We start from the raw sequence: 26,889 nt of genomic DNA, 5'->3' as shown, positions 1-26,889 counted from the left end.
AAGTAGCAAGAATTGAATCACAGAAGTGTAGGAAGATAAGTAGTGTCTTAATTATTATTATTATAGTAGAATAATAGGCAGGAAAGGAAGTTACTCTCATATAAAGCAAGGAATTAGGTGGGAACCAGCCCAGTAGCAACTTCCTACTGAAAGATGCCTCTGCAAAGGAATGGAAACTTACTTTGCAAATCTTCCTCAGATGAGGTGCAGATACTTTTCCCCCAGTGCCACTAGGGACTTCTGTGAATAGCTTCCCAGATGCCTAGCATGCCAACTGGTGCAGGATTTTAACATGTTGCCTGTAGCAACTTTGAGATCTGAAGACAGGGCCAGATTATGACATTCTGAGGCCCTAAGCTATGTCAAGTGTAAGAAGCCCCATACCATAAAAAAAAAATAATTTATTATTTTCACAGAGAGGACATTGAATATATAAACACAAAATCTTTATACTTGCATATATACAAAGGCAAAGTTGTAAAAATAGAATAATAATTAACTAAAACGCATCTTGCAATATGCCTGTTTGCACTATAAAATAGTTTCAAATTAACATATTTTCGACTATGATCTCTTAATTAGTAGATATGAAAACTTTATATCTACATCAACACAAAAGCAGTTACAGTTACACAGACCAGCTTACCTAACGGAAGCAGTACAGCCTGCAGTATGTCTGTTTGCACATCACATTCATTTTAACACTGAAATTTAAAACATTTTCTTCTGTGATTTTTGGTGAGCAAATGATAAGCTATGGAGTGTGTCACTTTCGATGCACAGAATGCTTAGGGCAGATAGCTTTTCTTGCAGAATTTTCTAGGCAGACATCTCTATTCATGTTTGCTTCTCTATCCTCTGTCTCCCCCAGGACCACTAATTAATCTCGAGTAAACATCTCGGACACACAGAGTCACAACAAGCTATATGTGCGAAAGAGAGAAAGAATTTACCAGAAAAAAGACAGGTAATCTCTAGACAGGCATTGAGAAAGTGAGAAAAACTAGCCCATATTCAAGCAAATATAATGAATATTATAGGCTTTAATAGCCTATTAATCATAAATGCACATAGTTTGAAATAACTTGCTCACCAAGTACTCAGAATATTTTGATATATATGTATATCTTCCTTCACTTCTCTCAAAACCCTCTATTTATCCTTTCGTCAGCACTCTCTGATATTTACTGTGAAGATTCCCGAAACTGACAGAAGGAAGCCAACACAAATGTATCCTCCTCAAGATCCACTAGACCCAAATCCATAAGATGATCACCTGCAAACTCAATCATGTGAAGCATGGATAGCGCGTGAAGCAGAAAGTGGTGTGCACGCTAAAATATACAATTGTACGTACGTACAGATCAAAAGAAGAAAGAACACACTAACACTTAAGAAAATGAAGAAAAACAGGAACGAAGGCACTCTATGACTGAGTGTGCTGGACCGTAAACAAAAGACGGTGGCCTTCTGGCTATTACCAGCCAAAGGGGATGCTATACATGACATCACTCCAAGGACGAGTCCCATAGGAGTATGAGCTTGGCAGGATTGCTTCACGACACTGCCATCTCCGACATCACATTTTCCCTGATTTTATCGGCAGTTAGATTATTTATTTATTTTAAAAAATTATGAAGGCACGGTCAGAATTTTACCAGTAGCAGCTGACCAACAAACCGCTGCCTTAGGAGGCTGATAGGAGACTTACTTGCAGAACTACTAATTTTACAAGTGCAGTTATCTTTTTTTTCTAAGCCCTGGCCTCCTGCCTGTCAATAATGAACAATTTGTGAAGCGTAATGGTATGGTAAAGGTATTTGTGTAGCCAGATGTGTATATTTTTGTCGTATTTGAACAAAAATGACTATATTTAGAAAGAATCTTCTTTTCCCATATCTTCTTTATTTATCAACCAATGTTGATAAAATTTGAAATGGAGTCAGTTTTTTCTTTTTTAGAGGCCCCTCATACTGCGAGGCCCTAAACTGTAGCTTAGTTATTTTATGCCTTAATCCGGCCTTCTCTGAAGGGATTTTGGATAGAATGAGATGAACAGGGTACAAGTGGCATGTGTACTCCATATATGCTTGAGATATATCTTTAGAGCACTAGAAATGCCCATTTATGGCACAACTTTCCATAGGAGCGCTAAAGGTTAGAACAAAATGATGGAAGAACTATGACCAAGGAATTGTGGAAAGAGAAATTTATCTTGAACAGAAAGATTTCTGGAGCTATAAGAATAGCCTTTTCCTCAACAACAGCGCTGTGGTTTTCATACAGGCGAACCAATTCAAAAACCTGCTTTTCTGAGCATGCCTAGAAAGGCCAGCCATTGGTTTGTCTAACCTGTCGTTCTGATTAATCTTGGCATCTGATGATACCCAAATGGAGAAGCCAGTGTGCCTCCCCACAGAATGCCTCTATGGCCAGTACTCATGTTTCTATGGTGCTTAGTTGTACAACTCCAACCAAGCATCCTGGAGAATCTCTAGTATAGCTGAGACTACCAGAACTTTGTGATTGTCATTATACTTGTGTAAGCACAGGCAGGATGAGCTCCACCCTGACATCTGGTGGTGAGTTGTGGCAAGTTGTGGAAAAGAACTTCAGGGGCTGATCTCATTTGCATAGGCACACCCATCCTGCCTAGCATGAGCCCATAGCTGCCCAAATGGTCACTTTGGCTGCTGTGGGATCCCCAGTTTCTCTGTTATTAAAAGATTTTTGCTACACTCAGACTCTGTGCTTGCGAGAGGGGAAGTATTGCCTCTTAGAGGCGCCCAGCGGGGGTGGTATATATTTGTCCCAGGTCACTGGGTGGGGGCTCAAGCCGGTTTTTCATTGTGTTATTGGAATGGATCCCCTAGATATTGAACCCGGCCCTTGTTGCTGCCAACTCTGATGTGCAGAAGGGTTACACTTGTATTACAGTAGCATCTACAGGTCAGGGACCCACTGTGCTGGGTACAATACAAACATTTTTCCTCTTTCCTCTCACATCAGAAACATAAATTTGTCTATATCAATGAATGAGATTTCCTGGTTTTTTTTTTTTAAATTTTTGTTATGCATGCTTGGTGTTACTGCTGGCTGTTTACAGGGAGGAAGTAATATGCTATTCATCCTGGCGTGGGGACCACACAACCAAAGAGGGGTCTGGCTAAAAGTACCTCACTGTGGAAGTAACTTGACTGAGATCCCTGGGAGTCTGTACCCAAGTGAGTAGTGAAAGGACAAACAAGGACCACTTGGGCCTTTACTCGGTAAACAGGAGTCATTTTTAACATGAGAATGGATTTCTCACTTTCCCCTTTATCATCCCATGAAGGTTCAGCTTCCTGGGGAGTGGAATCCTCAGGTGCCTCTCTTCTTGTAAAGTTCTCTCAAAAAGTGTTAGAGTGTGAAATGAAGAACTCTATAAAACTAAGTTATACTTAAGTATTTTGACACGTGATTTCATCTTCCAGCTTTTATCATCAGCTATACAAAATGACTGATATTTTGACTGACTTAAAATGAAGCACTGAGAGACAAATTCATTCCTACTTTAACTCCACGAAAGTGAATGGTATTATGTTAATGATGGGTTATTTAACAGGAACTAAATTCCCATACATTATTCTGTGTACAGATCTCAACTCTGGTGAGCCATTGTTAAAAAGAACTATGAACCCATTCTCAATTTTTGCTTCAGACAATTTTCACACTAAAACCTAAAGTTTACATAGTAAGCAGAAAACATTCACAAACTAGATCCAGGGCAGACTGTCCTTTTTACCAGCTTAACAGCTTTGCTAGCAACACTATGTCCCCACCCTCTTAACTTGTGCATGTCCCAAGCTGAGAGAATCCCTAATATTATCCGTATACATACATACACACACACACACACATACTCTACTGAATACACAGTTCACACAAAGAAAATATTTAAAAAAACACACCAAACACACACACACAGAAATGCAATCTAGCAAAACAGCACCTGACATTGGGGTGGCAGCGAACACCATCACCCCTCACAGACCTGACCAGGTCAAATCCTGGCACTGCCTACTGCCTCTTTGCAAACCTACAGGCCTGAAGGTACAGTTTCCCAGCTCCCCACTTGTCCCCATTACTATCTTTGGTTATCCATTTAAAGGAGTTTGGTCTGTTAAAATGAAGATACAGTATCATACTCTGTACTGCTGTAAAACAGTTAGGTCTGTGAAACTCTCTGCTGCCCTTAACTCACTTCATGGGGATCAACAGGTGTGGGGGACAGGCCCAAACTGTACACCTACAGAACAGCTCAATGTGGCAGTGGGTGAACCTCAAAGATTTGCTCCCCCCAGAGTGTTCTTCAGAAGAGGAGAATCTGCACCACTGTTACCACAAAAAGAGAAGTACATTTATAACATAAAAGTCTCACCTTTTAATAGCGAAGAGTTCATTAATAGCAGACTTTACATCTGCAACCATTTCCATTTTGGATTTAGTTTCTTGGGCTGCACTAAAAAGTAACATGGAAATATTACAGAGACATAGGTGTACGGTTTTCGGTAGATCAAAAATTGAAACAAACATTAACTGTAATAGCAATTCTAACATGTTAAGTGCATCTGCAGAACTTCGGTCATTTTCTTTCAGAAATTCCTCAAATGCAATTGTATCCTCTTCTAGCTTTGCTTCGGCAGAAGTGGCCTCTTTCTCGGCTTGCATTGCTAATTTCTCCAGCTTCTTTATAGTTTGTTCTTTTACTTTTACTGCGTACTAGGAAAACAAGAGAGTGGGGAAATGTTATGTACAAAATGCTGTCCAAATGTATTTTGTATCTGTATTTCATTATTTCAGGGAGCAAAGTAAACTCAGCAAGACATGCTCAGAGAGATAGGAATAGCTGCCCTAATTCAGACAAGGAAATACAGTATGAATTAATGTCCAAAATATATTACTGTATTTCAATGCTAAATGTACAGATTTAAACACAGTGTAAAGAAATACAAAATCAAGAATCCAATAGTTATATTTTTCACTACATATACCAAGCCTGATTCTCCATTGTCCTAAGGCCCCTTCATGCAGTTTTGGCAACAGAACGAGACCTTAGAGGTAGCAGAGCTTTCCCCAGGGACTATCCTCAGTGTAAGGGAGTTCCTTGGGCAGTACAGAGCTGGCAAAATGACCCTGTGCTGGTCCCCTGCCCAGGGGGCAGAGCTGCAGTGCTGCTGGAGGCATGCAGCCTGAACATCAGTTAAAAGTTAATGGTATGGAAAAACCTGCACTGTAGTTTGTGATGTAGCTGCTCTTCTATACTGAGAATTTCTGTCTCCAGTGATATCAGTTTGGCAAAACTTCCAAGTAAGGTCTGACTTGTCACTGAATTGGTAATTGTAGAAAAAAAGCAGCCCATCCAAACACTTTTATTATGATGAATGTGAGCCTTACTCAACTTTTTTACCAAATTCAGGGCCAAGTCCTTTAAATACTTAAATATGTGAGTTAGTTTTACTCACATGAGTAGTTCCAGTGACTTAGATGACATTGAGTAATCTTACTGTGTTTGCAGGGTTAGACATGCACACTAATGTGGAACCTCAGGTCAAGGTGCCTCTTACCATCACAAAAATTCAGACTTAGAGATAAACAGAAATATTCTAATCTAGTTACTTGCACTATTTTTATTTCACGTAGTGTGCTTTTATAACTACATTTTTCAGAAAGCACCAACCATAAGAACAACAACATTTTAGGGTACCTGCAGCAGAAACAACTCCTTCTGTTCCTTGATATAATCTGCTAAAGACTGTTTGTCACTTTGGCAACCTTTTAAGAGAATTTAAATGTTGTTAAAATTAATCTGATGATGTTACTATTATTCTTCCAAATTCCACGGTACAAGATCCCATAAATTACATTTGCATTCAAAGAATTACAATACATGTTTATATCTTATTTAGTTTGATAAGCAAAAAATGGCATTATAAGAAGTCTTACTGGGATTAGTTTCAAAGAATTAATTGACTAGACTTCCCAATGCTCTAATTTTGAAAATAGCACATCACATAAAGGAACAACGTTTTGCAGCAGACTAATTCTTAGTACAGTGGCCCCCAAACTGTGGGGTGTGCCCCCCCAAGGGGCTCAGGGGAATATTGGAGGGGGGGACATGGGGGGCTCAGGTCAGCTCCCAAAGGGGATGGGGAGGGAGTGCCACCCAGCCCCGCTCTGCCCCCAGCCCAGCTCCAACCCAGCCACAGCTCCACTCTGCCCCCTGCTCTGCCCCCAATCCAGCCCTTCCCTCATTCCTTCTCTGTCGCCAGGCCAGCTCCGCCTTTAGCGCCAGCTCCTCCCCCATCCCCAGTTCTGCCCTCAGCTCTGCCTTCAGCCCAAGCTCTCTGCTGAGGAAGCCATGGCTGTGCAGTAATGGAAGGGGGGACACAAATAGATTCCATTACTGGTAAGGGGGGGCATGACAGGAAAAGTTTGGGCACCACTGTATTAGTTACAGACTGTGGTGGTGGTGGTGAGATGGGGATACCAACATTTTCACTCTCTTCAAAATTTGGATGCAAGTCTAAATCCTTGTCCAGAATCCTGAAAACTGACCTGCGTGCCCAACAATCAGATCTTGCAACCAAATCCCTTTGCCTATATGGAGCTCCACTGAAATCAATGGGGTTCTATGCAGGTGCAGGGGTCCAGTGACAGGGATCCAGTTACAAAATCTGGTCCTAAATGACAGATTTTAGGTGTATGATAGATGAAAATCTATGCCAAGGTAAGCAACTCTGACATGTGTATAACAAAATGTAAAACTAAAAGAACGTACTCACATTTTGCAAAAGTAAGAGCCCAGTTGGGACCAGAAGTAATATACCCTTTATCTATTGTAGCCCGGGTCTCTCTTTCAATGACTGAGTCCATCTTTTTCACAGAGTCTCGAGACTTTGCTCTTGATGAAAATGTGCTCTTTTCATGGACCTTCAAATTCTGTTGAGCCTTTTTATCCTGCATTTATAGATTTTCAGATAAATGTGTTTATTAATGACACTATGAGCTCTTGGGTAGGGACTTACCTTTCTGTAAAATACCATACATCTACGGCACTGTATAAATAATAACTCAGGGCCCTATTCTGTCACCCATATTCCATTTATTACCAAGTCCTGTAAAGATTTATGCATGTGTTTAACTTTACTAATGAGCAGCTCCATTGATTCCAATGGAACCACTCACGGTGGTAAAGTCTAGCACGTGTGTAAGTCTGCAGGCCTGTGGCCTTAGTCTGTAAGTAGTCCCATTGGTCTTAATGGAACTACAATACAGTTAGAGTAAGATACTCAGTGTGAGTAAGCGTGGTAGAATCTGGCCCTTAGCTTGTACACAGTAATGGCCCTTAATATATAAGTACTCTTTCCATTTGCTGAAACAGTTCAGAAGAACAGAGTGTCTATGAATATTCATACACATATAGTCGTATTAGATATTTAACTTAAGATGCTATGTGAATTCATCTTTAAAGTACATTGCATAAAAGTCACTAAAAGAATAAGTTTTCATAAATTTATTTAAGTTATTTAATTTATTTATTATTAGAAACATAGAAATTAGAGATGAAGAACTGGTCATTTCACCAGTGCAAGATTATGCACTACAGTACATACATTATGTAGCATGTACTCCTAACAAGTCTTTTGATCTTTGATTAGAAAGTTATATAGCTAATACACAGGAAAACAACACAAGAGTTGTGTGTGTTTCTTTGTTTTCTGTGTTAGTTATTTAGGGTCAGCTTTTGGATTTGGATTTTTTTAATCTTTTGAAGCCCTCATATTCTTAAGAACAACAGTCAGAAAAGGCTATAAAGTCTAGCTGAGAAGCAACTAAAGCATCAGCTGTTGCTGGGAGTTATAACAGGTTGAACTATAATTCTATGCTGGGCAGACCGCTGGCACCCAGGACACCACAAAAGCCCCGATTCAACAAGATACTTAAGCACGTAAGTACGCCCATTGACTTTACTGAGGGCATGACTACACTGCCACACAGGTCTAACTAAAGGGATGTGAATAGCAGTGTGCAACAACGTGCTGCACTGTAACTCAACTCCCCTGTGTGGACTGTGCAAATACAAACTTATAGGTCCCGAGTTCACACTAATGCAGGAAGTTTGCACCTGCAGTGTCCACATAGGGGAGTTACAGCACAGCACTTTGGTGCGTACTGCCGTTTGCACTCCCTTAGTCCAAACTGCGGGGCAGTATAGACATGCCCTGAGACATGCAAAAACATGATCTAAACTAAAGTGTCCCTAGCCGCTATTTGCCAGAAGCTGGGAATGGGCGACAGGGGATGGATCACTTGATGATTACCTGTTCTGTTCATTCCCTCTGAAGCACCTGGCCTTGGCCACAGTCGGAAGACAGGATCCTGGGCTAGATGGACCATTGGTCTGACTCAGTATGGTTGTTCTTATGACTAATCACATGTTTCAAGTTAGGCACATGCTTAAGTTCCTTTCTGAATTGGGATCTAAATCAGTAGGGAGCTGAGGGACCTACAAAAAAATTGAACGAGACAACTTGACGATGAGGGGTGGCTTTGGAACGCTGGCCTGAGGGAGAATGTTTCTTTTTCTATTCTGCTGGGTCTGAGGCACGCAAAGTTTCTGGGCACAATGGGAATGGGGCACAGAGTTCCATCAGTTTTACTTTTGTGAAGTTATGACAAAAATATTTTACACTGAGAAAGTAAATTTTACACAAAACCCAACTGGTCTGAAATAATGTTAAGTCCAAGAGTGTATATAACAAATTTGCGTTTGTTCTCTGGATTGGTTCCAGAAATTTAGAAACCAGTTTAGTTAAATCAATGCAATTTCTGAATTCAGACCAGCCCAAAGGCTGTGGTCAGCCCTGATGGGTCAGTGACCTACAATACTTTTACAGTTAGGACACAAGCTTAAAGACCATTCAACAAAACTCACAAACAAAAAACAATTCTCAGGACTCCCATAGTCTCCTCCTGTATGAGTGAACTTCAGATCATTTTGCAAATATTAATAAATTTAGCCATACAATAAAGCAGTATGGAAATAAAACATTATGAACCCCATTTACAGATGAGGAAACTGAGGCACAGAGCTATTATGTGACTTACTCAAAGTCACACAGAAAGTCCATGGCAATGTCTGGACTACAACTCAGAACACTCTACCCTGAGTTCTGTGCCTTACCCATGAAACCATACTTCAGTTCTTAGGCTGACCGTTCTAGAAATATGCTACTGGATGACTATATCTGGGGCAGCCTGATTTTTCCACTCTTTTGAAAGCATGTACTTCCTTTGAGAAACTATTGCAGGAATACTACATATACACATCCATCATCAGCAAAAAGAAATTTAAAATGCAGTATTTACCTCCACAAAAAATTTTAACACATTGTACTAAACTGATTTTCCCTCACATTATTCCTAATTTGGAGGGGGTGGGGTGTGGAAGAGTATTTATTTGCAGACTTTTCACCACTTTAATTGCTTTGTTTGGTGAAATGAGTTCCTTTCCCCCTAAACAGTGGGACTTGACAGTTACAGGTAAAGTACATTAAATTAATAACATACGTAGACTTAGCATAGGCTCTGGCAATTAAAACTGACACAAATGCATACCTCTTCTTTGGCCCTACATTCAATGTCTCTGTAAAGAAATGGCTTGCAGTCCACAATTGTAAAAGGAGTCTTCTTTTGATTATCAGTGTCGTAGTCTATAAAAGATGAAAGGGAAAAAAATTATATTCTGATACCTTTTAAAACACCACCATGTAAAATTCAGTCCAGAAAGCTGTTTTAGTGGAACATAAAGCTTGTGATTCAAACCCGTCAAACTCAGGAAATTAGAGTGTGCTATCCTTTGGCACCCGTCACCCTATCCTCTTGCGTATACATACAGCGAATCTCACCCTTAGTGCACAACAAGCCCTTTCTCGCAGTTGTTAAGCATTACACAAAATTCACGTATGGTGTTTATTTAATCAAAACATTTTTTTACCAAAACTAACGCTCTGAAATCTCGGAGTCTGGGACTGGGACGGTGGAAATAAGGCTACTGATGCCATCCCTACTTTCTGAAATTCCTTCCGGAACTGCTGAAATAGACAAAGTGGGAAAAAAAGCATGAGCATTAGAATAGTAAATCTGATAAAGGCTTGAGGCCAGCTTGTCTTTCGGTCTATGCATAGACACAAATTGAGTAGTAAGGCACATGATTAAATACGAACACACACAACACAGATTTGGGTTTTATGCACATACATGGATGTACTTGCAAGTTTCTGTGAGCACAGTACGGAGGCCTGTTGAACACTGGACCCAAAATATCTGTGGACCAATTGAAGAAGTTTTAGCAGTACATACCACTGTGGGGTCTCTCATCAATTTCTATTTTAATGCATAAAATAGTGTCACCCGAGACTGCCAGAATATCCAGCAAGAACTCCTGGAACAGCTCAGAGACATAGGGTGGGATTCACAAAGTTACTCAGGTGCCTAAACCCCACACTTAGGTGCCTAAATCTTAGGCACCTAAATCCCAGGTTAGGCTCCACTGTGATTCACAAAACTCCCACCCCTATTCTGTAGGGACCTAACCTCATGGGGCACCTATGTTTCTACCTCTGAGCATGAGCACTGCTGCCTCACTCTAAGTGTCCAGGTGCCTATCTCCCGCCTAAGCCCCAGAGGGATTCACTAACGGCATTCGCCCATCTGTCTCGTGTGAGGGGCCCAAGGTGGTAGCTGTGCTCAGATGCTGCCTACCTGCTCAGGTCACATTCCAAATCTGGCCAGAGGAGAAGGTGATGCTGCTGACACCACCCACTTTCAAACTTTTGGCTAAGTGACCAGAGAATTCACCCAGGGTTGGGGAGACCCATATTCAACTCTCCCCTCTGCCTGAGGGAAAGAAAGGATTTAAATGGGGTTCTCCCATGTCTCAAGAGTGTTCTAATCACTGAGCTATGGGATAGTCTGAAGTGGAACTCCCTCAATCTCTCCTGCTGATGCAATTTTCCTGTGAATAAACAGTCACTGGAGCCGAGCAGCGAGACAGAACCCTGGGTCTCCCATGTGGGTGCCCTAACCACTAGGCTACAGAGTTAGTCTGTCTCTCTCTGGTCCAATGACTCTTTAATTATTTAATCTACTGTAGAACAGCTTCTACAGGATTTGATTTGGGGAGCCCCCATGAGGATATCCCAGAGCTCAATGGTTTGACCACTCTCCTGAGAAGTGGGAGAACCCTTTTCCAATCCTTTCTCCTCATCAGACAAACAAGGAAATTGAACCTGGATCACCCACATCCCAGGTGAGTTCTCTAACCACTGGGCCAAAAGTTATAAAGCAGGCTGCAGCAGCAGCACCTCCTCCTCTAGCCATTTGTGTGTAGTTAGGCACCTGCCTAACTCATTCTCACAAGAAAATGCCATAAAAAGCCTCCTGACTCCAGGAGAGGGGTTCCCAGTTTGTGAATTGCTAGCAAAGATAGGTGCACAAGTCCAAGCTGCGGGGAGGTGCCTACCTTTGAGAGAGAGGGACAGGGCTTTGCACACACCCGTTGTTGACATCTCCCATTGGCTAGTTTAGACAGCTTCCTACTAAGTATTCTGGCTTTTCTGGATCACATTCTAAGGCACCTATCTCTCCCCATTTATTGTATAGGGAGCCTAGGTGCCTAACTCAGGCTTTGTAAACCACAGTGTTGTTCCTGTGATTTTCTAGGCACCTAAAAGTTAGGTCTTATGACCCTGAGCATCATAATGCCCAAGCCCCTTTGTGAATCTAGCCCACACTCCTTTAATCCTCAACCAACCCAGCAGCTAATCCGCTGTCTGCTTCAAGGGGAAAAATGTTTACAAGGAAGCCCTGCCTCTGCATCACTGCCCAGGCTCACCACTGGGGAGAATGATGCCACATCACAAAAGATTTCCAGACACTGTCAATTGCTAAAGAATTTAAACTACCTTCAAAATATTTGTCCCTACCTCACAGTTTGTCTCACCTGAAGAAGGGTTAGCTCAATAAGGCACATCCAAGAAGCCTAGCACACCTGCCCCTTTTTGTGTATATAAACATATAAGTTTATATACATAAAAATGTGTTGATATTATTATATTTTAATTTACATGTTACAAGAAAAATATTGACAAACTGGGGGGAGTCTAGAGAAAAGCAACAAAAATACTCAGGACCTTTATATGAAAAAAAGTAAAAGAATGAAGCAATGACTAAACAGGAGAATGCAACTGTAGTCTACAAATATTTTATGGGCATACAAATTAAGGAAGAAATGATGTACTGTGATCTACAGGGGTCTGCCTAAAAGCAAAAAGTTGAAACAAAGAAGTGGAACATTTAGGATGAATACCAAGAAAATCTTCCTGCCGGTGAGATGTGTTAGGCTGTGAACCACCCAGTGAAAGCCATCGCACCGCGCCTGGGGGAGGTCGCCGTGAACTGCGCCATCCCCGGTACTGACAGCCAGTTGCGACCTGACGTGGTAGTCACCGACGGGGCCCAGAAAAAGATCATCCTTGTCGACATCACGGTCTCCTTTGACAACAGGACCCTGGCCTTCCGCGAAGCCCGAGCTCGTAAGCTGGAAAAATACGCCCCTCTGCCGACACCCTGAGAGCGAAGGGCTACGAGGTGCAGATGGATGCCCTGATCGTCGGAGCCCTGGGCGCTTGGGACCCCTGCAACGAGCGTGTGCTGCGGACCTGTGGGATCGGTCAACGCTACACACGGCTCATGCAGCGCCTCATGGTCTTGGACACCATCCGATGGTCCAGGGACATTTACACTGAACACATCACCGGCCACCGACAGTACCAGGAGGTGTGAGCCGGTACAACATCGTGCATCAACTATGGGAAAGGGACTGAGAGACTTTTTCCATTGGACCATATGAACTAGAACCATAAACTCACTGAACATTAAATCCCACCAAATGAGGGTAGATCCATCCCCATCATCGTATCCACTCATTATACTCCACACCTGAACATAGCCATTATATGGACAACATACCCCCATATCACAAGGTCTGTACTTTGACCGGTTAAACTTTTACCCCCAATCGGGGAGATTGCAGATTACGTATTCCTTACGCCACCCATTCCTAAACCGAATTTCGCACCTCTTGATAATCTGTACCTTATTCCCTGATAACCAGAAACTTCTATGCTTAAACTCTGTACCGTTTTCTTTTTACTTCAACATTATCTTAATAAAATTATTATATCTGGGGAAGCTGGGAAAGCCCAATTATTCTGGACTTCTAAAAGTAGACTGGACAAAGCACTAGTATATGGGTGGTATGGAACAATCCTGCATTAACAGGGAGATGGGGTGGATGATCTAATAAACCTTGTCCATCTCTAAGTTTTGAGAATGTTGTAGAATCCTGGAAGATGATTGGCTGGCAGGAAGGTACATTTATATTGACCTGAGGCCTTTGCTGATGGCCCTCTCCATTATCTGCTGAATTCCTTGCCATCCCATTCATGTTGCCCTGAACAAGAGCGAATGATAGCTATACATGACATGGTTGGTGGTAATCATTTAAGAAGGTCTGTGCCCACCAATAGCACAAGGAGAACATGGTGAAAGATTTTAAACTTAAGTACTTAAAGTTAGATTTTGGCACTTAAATAAAAATTGCCCGATTTCCGGAGGTGTTGAGCACCCGCAGAACTTCAATTGACCTCAGTGGAATTTGTAAGTGCTCAACTCTTCTGGAAATAAGGCCATTTTCATTTCGGTCTAAATGTGGAATTAGAAACCTAACTTTAGACACCTAAATTAGAAGATTTTGTCCACAGCATTATATTGTTCTCTTTTCTTTGAAGAGAGGAGAAAACCTAAAATGTTCATTTTGTGAATAAAAATTCCTGCTAAAATTCTCCCGTCTCCAGCTCTATAGGGGGCAGTAAAATAGAACATTTTTTTTTAATCTTGGTGGAAATCAGATAAATGATAATTCCTTAACCAAGTTTGGCAAGGGGCATCAGGCGCACATGGGGCTGGTTCCTGTGACTCTGGGCAGGCCAGGAACTTTAAGGGTGAACATTCCAAATTAAGAACCAAAACATTCCGGGCGCCTCAGTCTAACTGTAACATGAAAATAAGCCGATGATATCTGCATTTCCATTCACACCACAAAGCCGGATTAACTGGCCACTTGTGGGATTTGCCTAACAAGGGAAAATCTCCAGCTGACACAGAGCCAGTGTAGGACATGTGGCCAGAACCCGCACTTCCACTCTTGCAAACCCCAACCGGCCAATCGGCCCCACTGGGGATATTACAAGCCAGCACCATTTGCAACAGCCCTTCTGGTGGTGCTCTGAATTGCAGTAGAGGGACCCCTACCCGAACCCAGGCCTGACACAAAGAGACACACAAGTACACCCTGGGCAGCACCATTGACAGTCAAGCCACCTAAGCCATCCCCACCCCCACTCTTCAGCCGAGCCCGGCCCCAGCCACTCCTGAGGCCTCAACCCGGGCTTGCTGACGACAATGGGGGCGCATTTAGTCTCGCCTCTCTGCAGTTACGCGCTTCAAAGGGAAAAGGGACGTGTAGCTAACGACGGGCTGGCAGAGGGGGAGGCCGGGCGGGAGCAGGACACAGAGCACCAAAGGGAAGGGGGGGGGAAGCTCCCCCCGCAAACCTCAGCTCCCGCCAGACACACGCGCGCCCCCCCCCCGCCGCAGCTCCCTCACCGGGCGACGGGGCCAGGAGGGGCGCAGCCGAGCACAGGGGCAGCCGCGGGGACGGGGCCCCGCCTGCAGACTGTTGAGCAGAACGAGAAACGCCCCCGCCCCCGCGTGCCTCAGCTTCCCTCCCCCTCCGCGCCCGTCCCGCGCCCCGGGGGCCAGGGGGAGCCCGCGCGCCCTCAAGCCAGCGGCCAGGGGCTTTGCAGACCCGGGGGCTGGACCCTTCTCTGGCCCCGCGCAGTCCAGGAGCTTCCAGCCCCGGCCCCTCCGCCCGCAGGGTGGCAGCGCTCCGGGTGGCAAGAAGCCAGGCAAGGGACTCCATTGCCAGCGCTGCCCCGCGCTCGGCCGCTGCCCAGGAGACTTGGAGCTGCGCGCCGGCTGCACCCCCCCCTCCAGTCCGCTGGGCTGCTCCTGGCCTTGGTTGCCTCTGGCGGCGGCTGCTGTGCAGGTCCAGGGTCTGCGGGGGCTGTCGCCGCCCCTGTCTCTGCTCCGACATGGCTGGCGAGCACAGGCTCTTGCTGGACAACGCCCAACAGCTGGTGCTCGTCTGCACCAAAGGCGAGAAGTACCTGCTGCAGGCGGGCATGCAAGACCTGGCCGTGCTGGACAATGCCAGCGTGGTGATCGGCACGTAAGTCGGCTCTGTGAGCAAAAAGAAAAGGAGGACTTGTGGCACCTTAGAGAGGAACCAATTTATTTGAGCATAAGCTCTGTGCGCGTGTCCCCTGAGCCCCCGGCCAGGCTCGGACCTGAGCAGGCACCTGGCCTGATGCAGCCAGATCTGCTCTCCGTTGTCCTGGGAGCCCTCGGGTTCAGAAAATAAAGTCTGGTGCATAAAGTTCTTCCGTACCTCTTTTGAAAAGGCAAATTCTTCAGTTCTGCAGGCTCGCCTTCAATTCAGACAGCGACCCGGCATTTTGGTGTGATCAGGTGCCACAAGTGCGTTAGAATTACTGCGATTCCACTGAAAAGGAGGCTTTTTATCTGAATCCACAATAAAATTTTACTCATTGCTTGTTGCTGAAAATAAGGGGAAAAAATGTTATTCTTCGTGTTGTGCATTAACTCTGACGAGAAGAAAAATTGCGGACTGGAATCCAGAGTCTTAGCTTTTTAATCAAGGGGGATTCCAGTTGAGAAACAAAGTTAGTTTGAAAAAAGAAAAGGAGTACTTGTGGCACCTTAGAGACTAACCAGTTTAGTTGAGCATAAGCTTTTGTGAGCTACAGCTCACTTCATCGGATGCATACTGTGGAAAATACAGGAGATGTTTTTATACACACAAACCATGAAAAAATGGGTGTTTATCACTACAAAAGGTTTTCTCTCCCCGCACCCCACTCTCCTGCTGGTAATAGCTTATCTAAAGTGATCACTCTCCTTACAAGTTTCAGAGTAACAGCCATGTTAGTCTGTATTCGCAAAAAGAAAAGGAGTACTTGTGGCACCTTAGAGACTAACCAATTTATTAGAGCATAAGCTTTCGTGAGCTGAGCTGTAGCTCACGAAAGCTTATGCTCTAATAAATTGGTTAGTCTCTAAGGTGCCACAAGTACTCCTTTTCTTTCTCCTTACAAGGTGTATGGTAATCAAGGTGGGCCATTTCCAGCACAAATCCAGGTTTTCTCCCCACCCTCCCCAACAAAGCCACTCTCCTGTTGGTAATAGCTTATCTAAAGTGATCGCTCTCCTTACAATGTGTATGATAATCAAGGTGGGCCATTTCCAGTAACCTATTTCCCCTTGTTTTGTCCTACCCCCCACCCCTCCTCAGACGTTCTTGTTAAACCCTGGATTTGTGCTGGAAATGGCCCACCTTGATTATCATACACATTGTAAGGAGAGCGATCACTTTAGATAAGCTATAAGGGAGCTGTAGCTCACAAAAGCTCATGCTCAAATAAATTGGTTAGTCTCTAAGGTGCCACAAGTACTCCTTTTCTTTTTGCAAAGACAGACTAACACTAACTGTTACTCTGAAACCTTTAGATAAGCTATTACCAAGAGGAGAGTGGCTTTGTTGGGGAGGGTGGGGAGAAACCCTGGATTTGTGCTGGAAATGGCCCACCTTGATTATCATACACCTTGTAAGGAGAGTGATCACTTTAGATAAGCTATTACCAGCAGGAGAGTGGGGTGTGTGGAGAGAAAACCTTTTGTAATGATAAACACCCATTTTTTCATGGTTTGTGTGTATAAAAACATCTCCTGTATTTTCCACAGTATGCATCCGATGAAGTGAGCTGTAGCTCACGAAAGCTTATGCTCAAATACATTGGTTAGTCTCTAAGGTGCCACAAGTACTCCTTTGTTTTTTGCGAATACAGACTAACACGGCTGTTTCTCTGAAGGTTACTTTGTTGTTTTTAAAAGACAGCCGTTGGCTTAAGTGTGCCAACACACTTGTGCCTTAAGTTGCTATGCCCAAAACTTCAGTGTCGGAGTGCTGAAGGTGAGACAGGACACACAAACTCTTTTTAAACGAGTATGCTGAAAAGTAAGGTAAATTCTGGAATAATTATTATTAAAAGTCCAGTCAGTAGCGCAGCAGGGCTCAGGCAGGCTCCCTGCCTGCCATCATTCCACGCGCTGCGTGCCTCCCAGAAGCAGCGGCTTATCCCCCGCTCCAGCTCCTACACGTAGGGGCAGCAAGGGGGCTCCACGCACTGCCCTGCCCCAAGCCCGAAGTCCTGGCTCTGCAGCTCCCGTTGGCCAAGAACCGCAGCCAATGGGAGCTGTGGGGGCAGCACCTACAGATGGGGCAGCCTGCAGACGGGGCAGTGCACAGAGCCGCCTGGCCGCGGCTCTGCATAGGAGCCAGAGGTGGGAAATGATGCAGAATCCAGGAGCTGCTTGAGGTAAGCATTGCTGAGAGCCTGCACCCCTGGTCCCCCTCCTGCATCTCAACCCCCTGCCCCAGCCCTGATCCCCCTCCCACCCTCTGAACCCCTCGGTCCCAGTCCAGAGCACCCTCCTTCCCCCCAAACCCCTCATTCCAAGCCCCACCCCAGAGCTCGCACCCCCAGCCAGAGCCCTCAGACCCCTTCACACGCCAACCTCCTGTCCCAGCCCAGAACCCCCTCCTGCACTCCAAATCCCTAAATCCCAGCCCGGAGCCCCCTCCTGCACCCCAACCTCCATATCCCTGGCCCCACCCCAGAGCCCGCACCCACAGCCGGAACCCTCACCCCCTCCCACACCCCAACTCCCTGCCCCAGCCTGGTGAAAATGAGTGAGTGAGGGTGGGGAGAGTGAGTGACAGAGGGAGGGGGGATGGAGTGAATGGGAGCAGGGCCTCAGAGAAAGGGCGGGGCCTCGAAGGAGGGTGGGGCCGAGGGTGGGGCAGGGGTTTTCCATTTTGTGCGAGTAGAAAAGATCAGAGGTTTGGAGATGCAGGTGGAAAGTCTGGTAGAGTTTAGGAAGGGGTTTGAGCAGATTATGGAGCAAAGACATGAGGTATCTGAAGGGAAAAGCTCAGACTTGCAGATGGAAGCAGGACTAGGGAATTCTGAGGGGAGACTGGGTGAGGAAAGTGGTCAGTGGAAGCATGTGACTAAAAGAACTAGGCAGAGGAAAAGACGGGCTAGTGAAGGAGAAATAGAGCTTCAGAATAGGTTTGCAGAGTTGGAAAATGAAGAAGGGGCTCAGCAGGTAGTCACTGGAGGTGACAGGGCAAGGAAGAAGAGAAGAGCGGTTAGTCCTATAGGAAAAGGGGAAGAGTTAATGGAGATTACACCAAATATGAGCCCCAGGAGGATACAGGATGGGTTAAAAAGGATTACAAGGGAGAATGGGAATGGAAAAAACTTGCAGCCAGAGGGAACAGGGGATAGACTGGAGAATAGCACCGTCACTAGGAAAAGGCAGGTCTATGTGATTGGGGACTCTTTACTGAGAAGAATAGATAGGCCTGTAACCAGAGCTGATCCAGAAAATAGGAGGGTGTGCTGTCTTCCAGGTGCTAAGATACGGGATGTAGACCTGAGGTTAAAAAGGATTCTAAAGGGAGTGGGAAAGAATCCCCTAATTATCCTTCATGTGGGAACAAATGATACGGCTAGATTCTCGCTGGAAAGTATTAAGGGAGACTATGCTAGGCTGGGGAGGACGCTTAAGGAAATTGAGGCTCAGGTGATCTTTAGTGGGATTCTGCCTGTTCCTAGAGAAGGGCAACAAAGGTGTGACAAGATTATGACTATCAATAGATGGCTTAGGCAGTGGTGCTATAAGGAGGGCTTTGGGATGTATGGCCATTGGGAGGCATTCATGGATAGAGGACAGTTCTCTCGGGATGGACTTCATCTGAGTAGGGAAGGAAATAGACTTCTAGGATGGAGGCTGGCACAACTGATTAAGAGAGCTTTAAACTAGGAATTTGGGGGAGATGGTTGGGAGATGTCCAGGTAATCTCCACGCCAGAATTTAGCATAGAGTGGAAAGAAAATGAAGTAAGAGTGGATACAGCTGTAGGTAGGAGGAAGGGCAGTGTAGATACAAGTCTAATAGGTTATACTGGTAGTAAAATAACCGTGCCTAATAGGGTACAGAATGTGAGTGAGGCCAAACAGCAAAAATTAAGATGTTTGTACACTAATGCAAGGAGCCTAGGTAACAAAATGGAGGAACTAGAGTTACTGGTGCAGGAAGTGAAACCAGATATTATAGGTATAACAGAGACCTGGTGGAATAGTAGTCATGACTGGGCTACAGGTATTGAAGGGTATGTGCTGTTTAGGAAAGACCGAAATAAAGGTAAAGGTGGTGGAGTAGCACTGTATATCAATGATGAGATAGAATGTAAAGAAATAAGAAGCGATGAAATGGATATGACTGAGTCTGTCTGGGCAATAATTAAATTGGGGAAGAAAACTATTAGAGCCTCCCCTGGGATAGTGCTTGGGGTGTGCTATAGACCGCCGGGATCTAATTTGGATATGGATAGAGCCCTTTTTAATGTTTTTAATAAAGTAAATACTAATGGAAACTGTGTGATCATGGGAGACTTTAACTTCCCAGATATAGACTGGAGGACGAGTGCTAGTAATAATAATAGGGCTCAGATTTTCCTAGATGCGATAGCTGATGGATTCCTTCAACAAGTAGTTGCTGAACCGACTAGAGGGGATGCCATTTTAGATTTGGTTTTGGCGAGTAATGAGGATCTCATAGAGGAAATGGTTGTAGGGGATAATCTTGGCTCAAGTGATCATGAGCTAATTCAGTTCAAATTGAATGGAAGGATTAACAAAAATAAATCTGCAACTAGGGTTTTTGATTTCAAAAGGGCTGACTTTCAAAAATTAAGGAAATTAGTTAGGGAAGTGGATTGGACTGAAGAATTTATGGGTTTAAAGGTAGAGGAGGCCTGGGATTATTTTAAATTAAAGCTGCAGAAGCTATCGGAAGCCTGCATCCCAAGAAAGGGGAAAAAATTCATAGGCAGGAGTTGTAGACCAAGCTGGATGAGCAAGCATCTTAGAGAGGTAATTAAGAAAAAGCAGAAAGCATATAGGGAGTGGAAGAAGGGAGGGATCAGTAAGGAAAGCTACCTTATTGAGGTCAGAATATGTAGGGATAAAGTGAGACAGGCTAAAAGTCAAGTAGAGTTGGACCTTGCAAAGGGAATTAAAACCAATAGTAAAAGGTTCTATAGTCATATAAATAGGAAGAAAACAAAGAAAGAAGAAGTGGGACCGCTAAAAACTGAGGATGGAGTGGAGGTCAAGGATAATCTAGGCATGGCCCAATATCTAAACAAATACTTTGCCTCAGTCTTTAATAAGACTAAAGAGGATCTTAGGGATAATGGTAGCATGATAAATGGGAATGAGGATATGGAGGTAGACATCACCATATCTGAGGTAGAAGCGAAACTCAAACAGCTTAATGGGACTAAATCGGGGGGCCCAGATAATCTTCATCCAAGAATATTAAAAGAATTGGCACAAGAAATTGCAAGCCCATTAGCAAGAATTTTTAATGAATCTGTAAACTCAGGGGTTGTACCGTATGATTGGAGAATTGCTAACATAGTTCCTATTTTTAAGAAAGGGAAAAAAAGTGATCCAAGTAATTATAGGCCTGTTAGTTTGACATCTGTAGCATGCAAGGTCTTGGAAAAAATTTTGAAGGAGAAGGTAGTTAAGGACATTGAAGTCAATGGTAAATGGGACAAAATACAACATGGTTTTACAAAAGGTAGATCGTGCCAAACCAACCTGATCTCCTTCTTTGAGAGAGTAACAGATTTTTTAGATAAAGGAAATGCAGTGGATCTAATTTACTTAGATTTTAGTAAGGCGTTTGATACTGTGCCACATGGGGAATTATTAGTTAAATTGGATAAGATGGGCATCAATAGGAAAATTGAAAGGTGGATAGGGAATTGGTTAAAGGGGAGACTACAACGGGTCCTACTGAAAGGTGAACTGTCAAGTTGGAGGGAGGTTACCAGTGGAGTTCCTCAAGGATCAGTTTTGGGACCAATCTTATTTAATCTTTTTATTACTGACCTGGGCACAAAAAGTGGGAGTGTGCTAATAAAGTTTGCAGATGATACAAAGCTGGGAGGTATTGCTAATTTAGAGAAGGACAGGGATACCCTACAGGAGGATCTGGATGACCTTGTAAACTGGAGTAATAGGAATAGGATGAAATTTAATAGTGAGAAGTGTAAGGTCATGCATTTAGGGATTAATAACAAGAATTTTAGTTATAAGCTAGGGACGCATCAACTAGAAGTAACGGAGGAGGAAAAGGACCTTGGAGTATTGGTTGATCATAGGATGACTATGAGCTGCCAATGTGATATGGCTGTGAAAAAAGCTAATGTCGTCTTGGGATGCATCAGGAGAGGTATTTCCAGTAGGGATAAGGAGGTTTTAGTACCGTTATATAAGGCACTGGTGAGACCTCACCTGGAATACTGTGTGCAGTTCTGGTCTCCCATGTTTAAGAAGGATGAATTCAAACTGGAACAGGTACAGAGAAGGGCTACTAGGATGATCCGAGGAATGGAAAACTTGTCTTATGAAAGGAGACTCAGGGAGCTTGGCTTGTTTAGCCTAACTAAAAGAAGGTTGAGGGGAGATATGATTGCTCTCTATAAATATATCAGAGGGATAAATACCAGAGAGGGAGAGGAATTATTTAAACTCAGTACCAATGTGGACACAAGAACAAATGGATATAAACTGGCCACTAGGAAATTTAGATTAGAAATTAGACGAAGGTTTCTAACCATCAGAGGAGTGAAGTTTTGGAATAGCCTTCCGAGGGAAGTAGTGGGGGCAAAAGATCTATCTTGCTTTAAGATTAAACTCGATAAGTTTATGGAGGAGATGGTATGATGGGATAACATGGTTTTGGTAATTAAATATTCATGGTAAATAGGCCCAATGGACTGTGATGGGTTTTTAGATGGGGTAAGATCCAAGTTACCCGGGAAAGAATTTTCTGTAGTATCTGGCTGATGAATCTTGCCCATATGCTCAGGGTTTAGCTGATCGCCATATTTGGGGTCGGGAAGGAATTTTCCTCCAGGGCAGATTGGAAGGCCCTGGAGGTTTTTCGCCTTCCTCTGTAGCATGGGGCACGGGTCACTTGCTGGAGGATTCTCTGCTCCTTGAGGTCTTCAAACTACAATTTGAGGACTTCAATAGCACAGATATAGGTGTGAGGTCTTTTTTAGGAGTGGTGGGTGAAATTCTGTGGCCTGCATTGTGCAGGAGGTCAGACTAGATGATCATAATGGTCCCTTCTGACCTAAATATCTATGAATCTATGAATCTATGAAAGTTGGCAACCTTATGCAGAATGCAAACCTCTCGAGACATGTAGATAGACTTATGGGCAGTACTGAGGAGAAGTCGGTGGTCATAGTATATGTAGGCACCCATGACATAGGGAAAGGCCTGGAGGCCAAATTTAGGATGCCAGAAAACAGATTAAAGTTCAGGACCACAGTTTCTCTGAAATGCTCAGTTCCTCATGCAGGGGTACTTAGATAGGCAGAACTTCAGGGTTTCAATGTATGGATGAGATGATGGTGTTCAAAGGAGGGATTTATGTTTATTAGGAACTGGGGAATGTTTTGGAAAAGGAGGAGCGAATACAGGAAGGATGGGATCCACATAAACCAAAACAAAATCAGATTGCTGGCATGTAAAACTAAAAAGGTAGAAGAGGAGTTTTTAAACTGAGGGCTGGGGGAAAGCTGACAGGTGCGGAGGAGCACGTTGTTGGAACAGACACATCCCTTAAGGGAGGATTTATTGAAGAGGATATTCTATGTCCTAGTAAAGAGGAGAGGATAGAAGTTGATAAAGTACAGATAGGAACGGAAGAGAAACAGTCAAACGAAAGAGAGTCCGGTTCAATTATATCACATGAAGGCAGATAACTAAATATTGACAAATTTTATAATGCTTGAATACAAATGTGAGAAGTCTAAATACTAATATGGGTGAACTTGAGTGCCTGGTAGTAAATGAGGATAGGGACAGAATAGGTGTCTCAGAAACTTGGTGGAATGATGATGATCAATAGAACATGGTAATATCAGAGTACAAAATATATAGGAATGACACTGTAGTTTGCAATGGTGGGGGAGTAGCACTATATATGAAAGAAAACATAGAGTCAAATATACTAAAAATCTTAAATGAATCAAAGAGTACCATAGAATCTCTTTGGCTGGAAATTCCATGCTTCAATAAAAAGAGTATAGTAGAATATACTATTGACCACCTGACGAGGATGACGACGGTGCTTGTGAAATGCTCAGATAAATTAGAGAGGCTATAAAAACAGAAAACCCAACAATAATTGGGGATTTCAACTACCCCCGTAACAACTGGAAACATGTCACCTCAGGAAGGGGTTCAAAGATAAAATTTCTGGACACTGTTCATTACTACTTCTTGGAGCAGCTAGTCCTGGAACCCACAAGGGGAGAGGCAATTCTTGATTTAGTGCTAAGTGGCACACAGGACAGGTCCAAGAGGTGAATATAGCTGAACCACTCGATAATAGTGACTATAATGTAATTAAATTTAACATCAGGGGGAGGAGGGAGAGAATACCAAAGAAGCCCACCATAGGAGCATTCAATTTCAAAATGGGGAACTACACAAAAATGAGGAAGCTAGTTAAAAAGAAATTAAAAGGAACAGTCACAAGAGTTAAATGCCTGAAAACTGGATGGAAAATTTTAAAAACACTGTAATAAAGGCTCAAACTAGATGTATACACCAAATTAAAAAAAAAAAAAAAAAGTAAAAGAACAAAAAACCCCACCCCTCAATCGTGGCCAAACAGAGTAAAAGAGGCAATCATAGACAAAAAGACATCCTTTAAAACTTGAAAGTCAAATCCTACTGAGGAAAATAGAAAGGAGCATAAACTCCGGATAGTCAAGTGTGAATACGGACCCTGGACTTCAGGAAAGCAGACTTCGACTCCCTCAGGGAACGGATGGGTAGGATCCCCTGGGGGACTAACATGAAGGGGAAAGGAGTCCAGGAGAGCTGGCTGTATTTCAAGGAATCCCTGTTGAGGTTACAGGGACAAACCATCCCGATGTGTCGAAAGAATAGTAAATATGGCAGGCGACCAGCTTAACTTAACGGTGAAATCCTAGCGGATCTTAAACATAAAAAAGAAGCTTACAAGAAGTGGAAGGTTGGACATATGACCAGGGAAGAGTATAAAAATATTGCTCGGGCATGTAGGAATGAAATCAGGAGGGCCAAATCGCACCTGGAGCTGCAGCTAGCGAGAGATGTCAAGAGTAACAAGAAGGGTTTCTTCAGGTATGTTGGCAACAAGAAGAAAGCCAAGGAAAGTGTGGGCCCCTTAATGAATGAGGGAGGCAACCTAGTGACAGAGGATGTGGAAAAAGCTAATGTACTCAATGCTTTTTTTGCCTCTGTCTTCACTAACAAGGTCAGCTCCCAGACTGCTGCGCTGGGCATCACAACATGGGGAATAGATGACCAGCCCTCTGTGGAGAAAGAGGTGGTTAGGGACTATTTAGAAAAACTGGACGTGCACAAGTCCATGGGGCCGGATGCGTTGCATCCGAGAGTGCTAAAGGAGTTGGCGGATGTGATTGCAGAGCCATTGGCCATTATCTTTGAAAACTCGTGGCGAACGGGGGAAGTCCCGGATGACTGGAAAAAGGCTAATGTAGTGCCAATCTTTAAAAAAGGGAAGAAGGAGGATCCTGGGAACTACAGGCCAGTCAGCCTCACCTCAGTTCCTGGAAAAATCATGGAGCAGGTCCTCAAAGAATCAATCCTGAAGCACTTACATGAGAGGAAAGTGATCAGGAACAGTCAGCATGGATTCACCAAGGGAAGGTCATGCCTGACTAATCTAATCGCCTTCTATGAAGAGATTACTGGTTCTGTGGATGAAGGGAAAGCAGTGGATGTATTGTTTCTTGACTTTAGCAAAGCTTTTGACACAGTCTCCCACAGTATTCTTGTCAGCAAGTTAAAGAAGTATGGGCTGGATGAATGCACTATAAGGTGGGTAGAAAGTTGGCTAGATTGTCGGGCTCAATGGGTAGTGATCAATGGCTCCATGTCTAGTTGGCAGCCGGTGTCAAGTGGAGTGCCCCAGGGGTCGGTCCTGGGGCCGGTTTTGTTAAATATCTTCATAAATGATCTGGAGGATGGTGTGGATTGCACCCTCAGCAAATGTGCAGATGATACTAAACTGGGAGGAGTGGTAGATACGCTGGAGGGCAGGGATAGGATACAGAGGGACCTAGACAAATTGGAGGATTGGGCCAAAAGAAATCTGACAAGGTTCAATAAGGATAAGTGCAGGGTCCTGCACTTAGGACGGAAGAACCCAATGCACAGCTACAGACTAGGGACCGAATGGCTAGGCAGCAGTTCTGCAGAAAAGGACCTAGGGGTGACAGTGGACGAGAAGCTGAATATGAGTCAGCAGAGTGCCCTTGTTGCCAAGAAGGCCAATGGTATTTTGGGATGTATAAGTAGGGGCATAGCAAGCAGATCGAGGGACGTGATCGTCCCCCTCTATTCGACATTGGTGAGGCCTCATCTGGAGTACTGTGTCCAGTTTTGGGCCCCACACTACAAGAAAGATGTGGATAAATTGGAGAGAGTCCAGCGAAGGGCAACAAAAATGATTAGGGGTCTGGAACACATGACTTATGAGGAGAGGCTGACGAAACTGGAATTGTTTAGTCTGCAGAAGAGAAGAATGAGGGGGGATTTGATAGCTGCTTTCAACTACCTGAGAGGTGGTTCCAGAGAGGATGGTTCTAGACTATTCTCAGTGGTAGAAGAGGACAGGACAAGGAGTAATGGTCTCAAGTTGCAGTGGAGGAGGTTTAGGTTGGATATTAGGAAAAACTTTTTCACTAGGAGGGTGGTGAAACACTGGAATGCGTTACCTAGGGAGGTGGTAGAATTTTCTTCCTTAGATATTTTTAAGGTCAGGCTTGACAAAGCCCTGGCTGGGATGATTTAATTGGGGATTGGTCCTGCTTTGAGCAGGGGGTTGGACTAGATGACCTCCTGAGGTCCCTTCCAACCCTGATATTCTATGATTCTATGAAAGTGTAATCAGCAGGCCAAAAAAAGAATTTGAGGAGCAACTAGCAAAAGACACAAACATTAAAAGCAAAATGTTTTTAAGTACGGCAAAAGCAGGAGCCTGCCAAACAATGAGCGGACGCACTGGAGGATCAAAGTGCTAAAGAAGCACTCAAGGAAGACAAGGCTGTTGTGGAGAAGCTAAATTCATTTTTTGCATCAGTCTTCATCCTGCATCAGTCTTCATATCAGTATCTTCGCATCAGTCTTCACATCCTGGAGAGGATGTGAGGGAAATTCCCGCACCTGACCCATTCTTTTTAGATGAGAGATCAGAGGAATCGTCCCAGATTGAGGTGTCAGTAGAGGAGGTTTTGGAACAAATTGATAAATTAAACACTAATAAGTGACAAGATCTAGATGGGATTCACCCAAGAGTTCTGAAGGAACTCGAATATGAAATTGCAGAACTACTAACCGTGATATGTAATCTATTGCTTAAATCAGCTTCTGCAGCAGATGACTAGCAGATAGCTAATGTCATGCTGAT

General features: G+C 43.9%; 2 protein-coding genes across 8 annotated transcripts in view; one reads left to right on the top strand and one right to left on the bottom strand.

The window, feature by feature from the left end:
* CCDC38 (coiled-coil domain containing 38) overlaps positions 1-15,402 on the bottom strand; it is a 40,920-nt gene extending 25,518 nt beyond the window's left edge. For 2 of the 7 annotated variants that reach the window (XM_078851106.1, XM_078851108.1), the window contains exons 1-6: positions 10,303-10,866; positions 10,040-10,136; positions 9,661-9,755; positions 6,825-6,999; positions 5,747-5,814; positions 4,421-4,761 (exon numbers count right to left, since the gene is read on the bottom strand). In XM_078851106.1, coding sequence (XP_078707232.1) covers positions 4,421-4,761; positions 5,747-5,814; positions 6,825-6,999; positions 9,661-9,755; positions 10,040-10,136; positions 10,303-10,422 — 896 coding nt within the window. In that variant the 5' untranslated portion in view covers positions 10,423-10,866. Of the gene's footprint in view, positions 1-4,420; positions 4,762-5,746; positions 5,815-6,824; positions 7,000-9,660; positions 9,756-10,039; positions 10,867-12,412 lie in introns of those variants that run through there. The other 5 variants (XM_073327487.2, XM_078851107.1, XM_073327488.2 and 2 more) reach the window with 5 other exon arrangements.
* Positions 14,648-26,889, top strand: part of AMDHD1 (amidohydrolase domain containing 1) — a 28,217-nt gene continuing 15,975 nt past the window's right edge. Inside the window, exon 1 of the mRNA XM_073327491.2 lies at positions 14,648-15,397. Coding sequence (XP_073183592.2) covers positions 15,261-15,397 — 137 coding nt within the window. The 5' untranslated portion in view covers positions 14,648-15,260. The remainder of the gene's footprint in view (positions 15,398-26,889) is intronic.

Source organism: Lepidochelys kempii, chromosome 1 (genome assembly GCF_965140285.1).
Source record: "Lepidochelys kempii isolate rLepKem1 chromosome 1, rLepKem1.hap1, whole genome shotgun sequence".
Classification (NCBI taxonomy): domain Eukaryota; kingdom Metazoa; phylum Chordata; order Testudines; family Cheloniidae; genus Lepidochelys; species Lepidochelys kempii.
The sequence above is the reverse complement of the archived record's forward strand: the minus strand, read 5'-3'. Positions and strand labels throughout refer to the sequence as shown.